Raw genomic sequence first — 10,233 nt, forward strand, 5'->3', positions numbered from 1 at the left:
AAATATTACTTAAGAAGAGAAAAATATGTTTGGGCTAATCATTAATTTTGATCTGTACCAACTTCTTCTACTAAAAATAAATACAGGACCGGCATAAAGGGCCGGTCGACGAAATTTGAAGTGAACTGCTAAATAGAAGAAGTGCATACATGATTCACAATGGTACCATATTCTCTTTTGTCTGTAAAAAGTGAAAATATCCTTCTCATCTAGTGAAGAGCTAAAGGGTTGTGAATGATATGAAACTGCACTTTAAATTACGACTCACTTAAAGCTCCGCCAACAGAGTAAAATTGAAAATGCTGTTGGGAAAGGATAGATATCCAAGTATCCATATTAACTATTAGATATCCAAGTACCCATGTTAACTATTAGATATCCAAGTATCCATATTAACTATTAGATATCCAAGTACCCATATTAACTATTAGATATCCAAGTATCCATATTAACTATTAGATATCCAAGTACCCATATTAACTATTAGATATCCAAGTATCCATATCAACTATTAGATGTCCAAGTATCCATATTAACTATTATCTTCTAGGTTCGATGACGGACAATATCATTGTAATAATGTTTGTTAGAACGCAATTGAATGTTAGAGTGATATTTATCAGTTTTCATCAAAAGAAGGAGTACTTCAAAGAATCGTTTTAATTTTTAAAAGTAAAATTGAAGAATAATTCTAAAATTAAGTTAGATACCCTTATAAAAAAATTAATGGAAAGACGTGAATCCAATGTCAAGAACTTTATAATTTCATCCAATTTTTCTCCCATTATTTTTACTAAAATTAACTTGTTTATGATGCATTAGAGAGACTATCCATGTAATTTCAAGTGGTCTTACATTAAAAAGAGGCCCTATTCAGATAGATAACTTCAAACCTTATTCTTAAATCATTATTTTGGAAAATATTGTCATTTTTCCATTAACTTATAGAGCAACCAACAACAAAATTTTCAAAGAGAGAAACATGGATAGCTCATTCATTCTTGATGAGACAAAGGTTTTAAGGTACCGTTGTGATTCGGACATACCATTTAATAAATGGAGATTCACCTTGAAATGTTGTTAACATTCCCTTTAACTACTCCTTTAATAGATACAGATAAATATGATCCTTACATTGTTTTTGATATTTGATTTAAATATATCTATATTCTATATATACTAGGCTAGTTTTAGGGCGGTTTTTTTCTTTCGAATTTACGCATTTTTCTGAAAAAAATCCAACTATCTTCTAGGGTCATGTAAGGTCCCATACTAATTTTTTTCCCGACAAGCACCTGCAGACAAGCAAAGTATATTTATAGATAGATAGCACTATTAAAAACATGCAAAAAAAGAGGGGGGCATTGTTTTTGAATTAATTTCAAAACATTTAAAGTTTTTTATGTTAGACTTTCTGAGATATTCAATATTCATACTATTCACAACTCAGGAACCCCTTGAACGATTTGCCTCAAATTTTGATTTGGAAAATCGGCAAAACCATAGGAATGTGTTCAGTCTATTTTAATATTTCTAGCTTGTGTCGGTTGACCTTTGACGCGAACATTTAGTTTCCGGGCAAAACCGGGTTCCCAAGCTAGGGCTATTTCAGTTAGTTTTTATTACATTATGCCAAAAAATATGAGAAAGCTAGGTAAAATCGTTTTAATAAATCGTAAATAAATGTAAAAGATCTTTGTCAGATTGAGCATTTTTTACAAACAAAAAAACAAAGCAGTAATATTCAACATCTTGGCTTGTAAACGTTTTTTTATTAATTAGGTGGGGATGATACCCAAAACATATATATGTAAACAATACATTTTTTTCCATGTAACATCATAATTGCATATCTATTGTTACTACTATGAAATTAAGCAAAAACTTAGATTCTGAAAAATCTAAAAAAATTAATTTTAAAAAATGCAGCTTAAAAAAATTGCCCCTCTTTATCTTTTGGAATGCAGAACAACATTATGTAATTATTGTTTACGATTACTTTTAAGGTAAACTTAGGGAAACTTAGGGTAATACCGACACTATTTTAATTACTAATATAAAGCAGCCAAGAAAATTATTTAAATCTAAAACATTTTTTTTCCATTTAAAAAAAATAAGCCAAATTAAATCGATTTATGTATGAGAAAGAAAAAAGAAATTGTTACATCACCCCGCCCCCCCCAACCAAAACCCCCGGCCGTTTTGACGTAAGAGGTATTTTTCTGCCGATTGTCGGCCGATTTTTAATGCTGAGCACTTATTCAAATAATATACATACATATTCTTATAATGAAACGTCCGTGGCGCACATTATATGCAATGTAACTTCTAAATATTTCTGATATGTTTAAAAGCTGAGTAAATGATATGAAATATTACCTAGCATCCTGAGCACCATATCCTTAGACCTGTTAAGTGTAGTGGCCCCATGGACCCTGGAATCCCGGGTCCGCGCTAAACTTGTCTCGTGTAAACTCAAACCCATCCTTAATATTAAACTTTATTTAATTTTAGTTGGATATCGTATATCTCTAAATATAAACTTGTAATCTCTGTTTGTCTGTCTGTTTGTTTGTCCGATCATAACTCAGGAACCCCTGGGCCGATTTGCCTTAAATTTTTATTGGGGAAAGCGGGAGAACCACGGGAATGTTCTTTGTCTGGTTTTGAGCTTCTCAATTTAGTGGGTCGACTTTAATAGCGAAAATTTAGTTTCCCGGTAAAATCGTGCAAGTGCGGATAAACGGGGGGTAACTTAAAGTAATCTTGGAAGCGCTGGGTTCCCAAGCTAATATGTTTATAAAGTTATAATCCCTGTTCGTTTGTTTGTCCGATCGTATCTCAGAAACCCCTTGACCGATTTGCCTCAACCACGGGAATTTTCTTGATTTTGAGATACTAAATAAGGTGGGCCGGCTTTTTATCAGGGAAAAATAGCTAAAATCGTAATTAACAACCAACTAAGTGCGGGTCGTTTGACGGGAGTAACTACAAGTACCCTGGGCAGCGCTGGGTTCCCAAGCTAGACTCTTATATTTTCTTTTATATTTTTTACAGCTACTTTGTGAAGAACTATTCTTGGATCATATCAGGAAGATGATATGTAAATAATAAATCAAATTACCCTCAATTTATCGTTGGCATGTTGGATTCTCAAGTTCCCTTTAAACCATTAAAATTCTGCACAAAATGAACTTCTTCCTTTATGATACAATTTGATTAAGTACTCTTAAATCTATGTAGATAAGCTTACCAGAAACAAATACACTTCAGAGACGACTGTACAGAATTTATATTATCTTTTCCTTGAAGCTGTTAACTTCTTACTTTCTTTGTCAAATAGTAAAATACATCATTAAAAACTGCATTAAAAAGTAAAAGGCCAGTTCAATAAAATCATCACATTTAAAAAGTTCCAGGTCGTTCTTACAGTCTCATCCTTTGCAGGTAACCCTGAATGTATACTTAAAGTGTTATAACCTTGTCTGTTTTTGTTCTCAATAAACATCAAAATGGACAAATTATTAGGCCATCAAAAATATGGGGGCCGATTAAGAACACTATTTAGCAATTTGAAAAATCATCACAAAAAAGTTCGCTCAGATAAAAGCATATTAAAAAAATGGAAATTATTGTTAGAAAGCTAGAGAGATAATTTACTTTTACTAGATGACAAGGATGCTAATGGAAGACGTAATAAAAAATATGTTACCTTCCAAGAAACACTTTATATCTCATGTACTTTCATAGTGATAAACGGAGAAAGGTTAGAGTAGTGATAAAGCATCTTTTCAAACAAAGGAAGTGAGAAGAAATAAGAACCTGCAGATTAAAAGAAAAATGACCATATTTGACATTTGATTTTACAAAAAAATGTTAAATTGTTTTGAATGTTTTATATGGAAACGTGGTTTTTCTCATAATTGTGTTTAAAATCAAAACTAAAGAAGCTACAAGGTCACAAAGTTGTACTAGAAGTGTCACATACATTTTACCTTTTCTTTCTGTCTACGTTGAAGTTAATAATAAGTTAATAAGTTAATAATGATAATGGCACAATGAATGTCGTCGATGAAATATTTCCGCCTAAAATACCGTGTTAACCTAGAAAATTAGACCTTGATATTCAAAAATGTGCTCGGTCATATTTCCGAATATATTGCCTTTTCTCTCGTTAAAAAGTGTTGCTAGAAGGCTCAATGCCCATAAAAACACTTTTTACAGAGATAGAGATATCTATTTATCGGATGAAATCCAAATATCTGCGAAAAAAAAATGTTTAAATAAAATAATTTTGTTTACAGCAGTAACCATAAAAATTTGGAAAAGAAAACGACCATTAAACTCGAAACTTATAATTTTTGATGGATCGTATATGTTCGACAGCTGTCTTGCCCAAAGAGAATAGAATATATATTAGAGGGAAATTTACTAGAAAAAAGTGTAAAACGACCATTTTGTTGTACTGTTTCATATTTGACCAATGATCATTTAACTTAAGACTCTATGCCTTTCAATTTACAAACGATGATTTTCCGTTATAACTATAAATCAAATGATGTCTTTTATTATAAAGTTTATTTAACAGCTTTAAAAAATTCGAAATCGAAATAGATAGTCTAGGGAACATACTGTATTAATGTACTCTACTGCATATAATTTGTGAACATTTACATGATTTGTACACTTTGAACTCCCTTGAAAGGGACTGAAAAAGTTCATACCGAGAGATTCTTTAAATTCCCCTCTAACATACATTCTATTCTCTTTGGTCTTGCCATTGTACACAGATACCCATCAACTTATTAATTTGATATTTAAGCTACTGGTAAAACTGTAGCAACATCAGATACACGCCAAACTACATGTCGTCGTCCTATTCCTAAGTTTTATGGGTACTAAAAATACACCATCAATAAATATAAAAAGGATTTCAACTGTAACTTCAGTTAAAATGAAAATCACTCCTCCAGAAAATAAGGTTTCCTATTGCAGAAATCCACCAATTGTATCACAAAAGAAAAACGTTACATTTTGACGTTTGGTATCTTTCCTTTCAGAAAGATTACGGAATTTTCCCAAACATTGTCCCAAAAATATCAGGGAAAATATTCATCAGACTCATGCGGCATCTTGAGAACAAAATTGAAAATTATTTTCTTGCGATTATTTCTAAACATTTTGCATGTTTTATTTTGCAAAACTTTTCTCCGCATTATGCTCAATAAAAAACAACATAGAAACTGAATACTTGCTACAATCTCTAATATTCCCATTCCTATACCTTTGCAACCTAATGTGGTAAACCTTCTATATTCTGAACGAATATATGTAAGAAAGTCACAGTCTCTGAAAAATTAAACCTGGAAATAAAAAACTTTGGTAAAAAAAGTCCCAATTTTTTGAAGTCCTGGGACATAATGTCACGGAATTAAAGTCTAGAGTTTTTATTTCTGGGACTTTTTTCCCTAAAATAGTATGGGGGCTGCCAATAAAGGAAATAAAATCCTGAAGCAAATATATCCGAAGAAAAAAAAACCAAGAAAAAGAGTCCTAAGCCTTGCAAAAATTAGGTCAATTTCTTAAATGGACTGTAAGTGTAAATTCAACTTACCCTCCATGCAAAGATGGCATTGCCAGATTCATAACGGTACCCTTATATATCGTAATTGCTATCTTTGCTGGAGGGTGTCACTTGAAATTACGCTTACAGTCCCTTGAACAGACAAATTCTAAAAATTCATATTTTAAATCAAGTAATCCTTAATATGTTGATCTTCAAATTTCCTAATTTTGAAAGAGTCATATTTGTACACCCTTTTCTCTTTATTATATGAAATACGTAGCAAGACATTAAAAGTTTTTTGTTCAACAATTTTCTTGAAAATCCCCGTTGAATGTTGTTAAAACTTTTATTTTCAGGGATATTGTTTAGTCGTCTTCGGAAATAGATAAATAACAGACTACAAAGACTGCTTATCTCCTTTCACAGGGTGGGCTACGTAGGCCTTAGTTGACCCGGCACGGCATGCTACGTTTTACGATAAGTTTTTAGAGTGCCATCTCACGGACACTTGTTGAACCTAATACCCATTCAGGAGTTAAGTTTTACAACTTGGATGACCACTGTAGTCAAACGGTGGTCGAGTAACGAGTGACTAAAAGACTATGAATAATAATGTAAACCCCGGGAAACGCCGGGTACTCCAGCTATTGTCCTATATTTCTAGATATATTAGATAATATACAGTGGTATGCGATTATATCAAAACAATGAAGACGACTTTCGATTTTAATTATATCAAGCTTTTGAACAACATGGATGCACATAAACATGGAAACAAAGATAAGCTGTCGATCAAAAAAGATTCTCTTTTATTACATTTAAACTTGTAACTCGAGAAAATCTTGTAAACAATCAGAACTTAAAAAAAGTCGTCTTCTTTGTATTGATAAAATCGCAGCTAGCACTTTAAGAAAAATAAGGTGACCGAGAATTCCACTCTTTTTTGGTTCTCACTGGTTCTCCAGGGTTAATATATTCATTCGTAATAGTCTCTGCATTTTAGCCGTAATTTTGTGTAGAATACTTTTTATAACTTTTTTATATGAATTATGATCAAGTAAATGTTTTAAAAAATAGTTTGTTAGACTAGGTATATTAGATAATTTGGGGTTTCATGGAAATTTTTAAAATATAGGTTTAGAAATAATTTTACGACATATTTTATTTTCCTATTTTTATATTTCTGATTAGATGAAAAAGTTTAAACAACCCCTTTTGTTCTTCTTAAATGTTCCAGTATAATTGGCCATTTTTGCAACTTTCAAAATAAAGAAATTGTAATACTGTGGAATGGACACCATATTAAAGAACTGGAATACTATAGAATGGACACCATATTAAAGAACTGGAATACTATAGAATGGACCCCATATCAAAAACTGGAATACTATAGAATGGACCCCAGATCAAAGAACTGGAATACTACAAAATGGTCACCAGATAAAAAAAAACTGGAATACTGTAGAATGGACCCAGATCAAAGAACTGGAATACTACAAAATGGACAACCAGATCAAAAAACTGGAATACTATAGAATGGACACCAGATCAAAAACTGGAATACTATAGAATGGACACCAGATCAAAGAACTGGAATACTACAAAATGGACACCAGATCAAAAGACTGGAATGCTGTAGAATGGACACCAGATCAAAGAACTGGAATACCATAGAACGGACCACAGATAAAAAATGGAATACTATAGAATGGACACCAAATCAAAAACTGGAATACTATAGAAAGAACACCAGATCAAATAACTGGAATACTATAGAAATGACACCAGATCAAAGAACTGGAAAACTGTAGAAAGAATATAAGATAAAAGAACTGGAATACTATTGAAAGAACAACTGATCAAAGAACTGGAAAACTGTAGAAAGGACACTAGATCAGAGAACTGGAATACTACGGTGGTAGGCAATTATATCAATATAATAAAGACGATTTTTTATCTTAGCTTTAATTTTCAAGAGGCTTTTTTCGAATTACAAGTTAACAAGTAAATAAAAAGAAACGTTTCTAATCGACAGCTTCTCTTTGATTCCATGTTTTTGTGTATCCAAGCTGTTTAAATGCTTGATATTAGTTAATAATTTAAATCGAAAGTCATCTCTATTTTATTGATATAATTGCCTACCACCGTATAGAAAGGACACCAGATCAAATAACTGGAAAACTGTAGAAAGGACACAAGAACAAAGAACTGGAAAACTGTAGAAAGGACACCAGATCAAAAAACTAGAAAACTGTAGAAAGGACATCAGATCAAAGAACTGACATACTATAGAAAGGACACTAGATCAAAGATATTGAATATTTTATAGAAATTAGAATACTATAGAAATGACACCAGATAAAATAACTAGAATACTATAGAAAGGACACCAGATAAAATAATTAGAATACTATAGAAAGGACACCAGATAAAATAATTAGAATACTATAGAAAGGACACCAGATAAAATAACTGGAATACTATAGAAAGGACACCAGATAAAATAACTGGAATACTATAGAAAGGACACCAGATAAAATAATTAGAATACTATAGAAAGGACACCAGTTAAAATAATTAGAATACTATAGAAAGGAAACCAGATAAAATAACTGTAATACTATAGAAAGGACACCAGATAAAATAATTAGAATACTATAGAAAGGACACCAGATAAAATAACTGGAATACTGTAGAATGGACCCCCTTCAAAGAACTGGAATACTACAAAATGGACACCAGATCAAAAAACTGGAATACTACAAAATGGGCAACAGATCAAAAAACTGGAATACTATAGAATGGACACCAGATCAAAAACTGGAATACTATAGAATGGACAGCAGATCAAAAATCTGGAATACTACAAAATGGACACCAGATCAAAAAACTGGAAGACTGTAGAATGGACACCATATTAAAGAACTGGAATACTATAGAATGGGCCCATAGTAAAGAACTGGAATACTATCGAATGGATACCAGATCAAAGAACTGGAATACTACAAAATGGACACCAGATCAAAAGACTGGAATACTGTAGAATGGACACCAGATCAAAGAACTGGAATACCATAGAACGGACCACAGATAAAAAATGGAATACTATAGAATGGACAGCAGACCAAAAACTGGAATACTATAGAAAGAACACCAGATCAAATAACTGGATACTATAGAAATGACACCAGATAAAATAACTGGAATACTATAGAAAGGACACCAGATAAAATAACTGGAATACTATAGAAAGGACACCAGATAAAATAACTGTAATACTATAGAAAGGACACCAGATAAAATAATTAAAATAAGATAGAGAGGACACCAGATAAAATAATTAGAATACTATAGAAAGGACACCAGATAAAATAATTAGAATACTATAGAAAGGACACCAGATAAAATANGAGTGAATAGTCTAACCACATCAGTGGTAAAAGAGAGTAAAACATCTGACCAGCACAGTGGTAAAAGAGAGTGAATAGTCTAACCACATCAGTGGTAAAAGAGAGTAAAACATCTGACCAGCACAGTGGTAAAAGAGAGTGAATAGTCTAACCACATCAGTGGTAAAAGAGAGTAAATAATCTGACCAGCACAGTGGTAAAAGAGAGTGAATAGTCTAAACACATCAGTGGTAAAAGAGAGTAAAACATCTGACCAGCACAGTGGTAAAAGAGAGTGAATAGTCTAACCACATCAGTGGTAAAAGAGAGTGAATTGTCTAACCACATCAGTGGTAAAAGAGGTAAATAATCTTCCAACCATGTTGGTAAAATGAATAAAATAATTTTGAAAATAAAATAGAGTGGGAATAAGTTGACCACCATGGTGGTATAAAAGAAAATAANTAAATAATCTTCCAACCATGTTGGTAAAATGAATAAAATAATTTTGAAAATAAAATAGAGTGGGAATAAGTTGACCACCATGGTGGTATAAAAGAAAGTAAATAATTAAACTAGCACAGTGGTTAAACCGCACGAATGAGAGATTTTACAATTTACCTAATATAGAGGAACATTAGTACACAGAGGGGGAAGAGAAAGAATACAACTGATGATAGCTGGTGAAGAGGGTAGTCCTGAAATTCAAAAATATTAAAAATATAAAAGATGATAATAATCATGTTAATAATAATAATGATAATTACAATTACTAATCAAAAACTGTAATACTATAAATATTATTCTAGTCATGATGATAATATAAAAAGATAGTTCAATTCCTTACAATGGAGAGTATATGATAAATATAGAAAACAAATTATATATTTCTGTTTAAATAAAAAAATTTTAATAAAAAAGAGAGTAAAATTAATTCTACTAGCGACTGATCCAATCAGGGTTCAGTCATATGTTTGGTGTCTATTCTGAGTCAATATAAATTGCATAGCGGTAACATCTATTTCATCATCCAATTAGAGATTAATCCATATATCGGCGCTATACACTTAAAAGAAATATTTACCTCTACTAAAGCTATAGTGGAAAAACGAAAGTATCTTTTATATTTTTGATCAGATTAAGGAGTCAAAGCGTACTGTTGTATATTTGATCAGATTAAGGAGTCAAAGCGTACTGTTGTATATTTGATCAGATTAAGGAGTCAAAGCGTACTGTTGTATATTTGATCAGATTAAGGAATCAAAGCGTACTGTTGTA

At 31.6% G+C, this 10,233-nt stretch overlaps 1 protein-coding gene across 1 annotated transcript in view; it reads right to left on the bottom strand.

Annotated features, from left to right (window-relative positions):
• The window catches only part of LOC111708802 (neuropeptides capa receptor), a gene marked incomplete in the record, with an annotated part of 34,546 nt that overhangs the window by 12,992 nt on the left and 11,321 nt on the right, over positions 1-10,233 (bottom strand). The window contains 2 exon segments of the mRNA XM_023482294.1: positions 2,380-2,486; positions 9,577-9,653. Of these exon segments, the coding sequence (XP_023338062.1) occupies positions 2,380-2,486; positions 9,577-9,653 (184 nt within the window).

The sequence above is a fragment of the Eurytemora carolleeae genome, unplaced genomic scaffold (assembly GCF_000591075.1).
Source record: "Eurytemora carolleeae unplaced genomic scaffold, Eaff_2.0 scaffold687, whole genome shotgun sequence".
In the NCBI taxonomy this organism is placed as follows: domain Eukaryota; kingdom Metazoa; phylum Arthropoda; class Copepoda; order Calanoida; family Temoridae; genus Eurytemora; species Eurytemora carolleeae.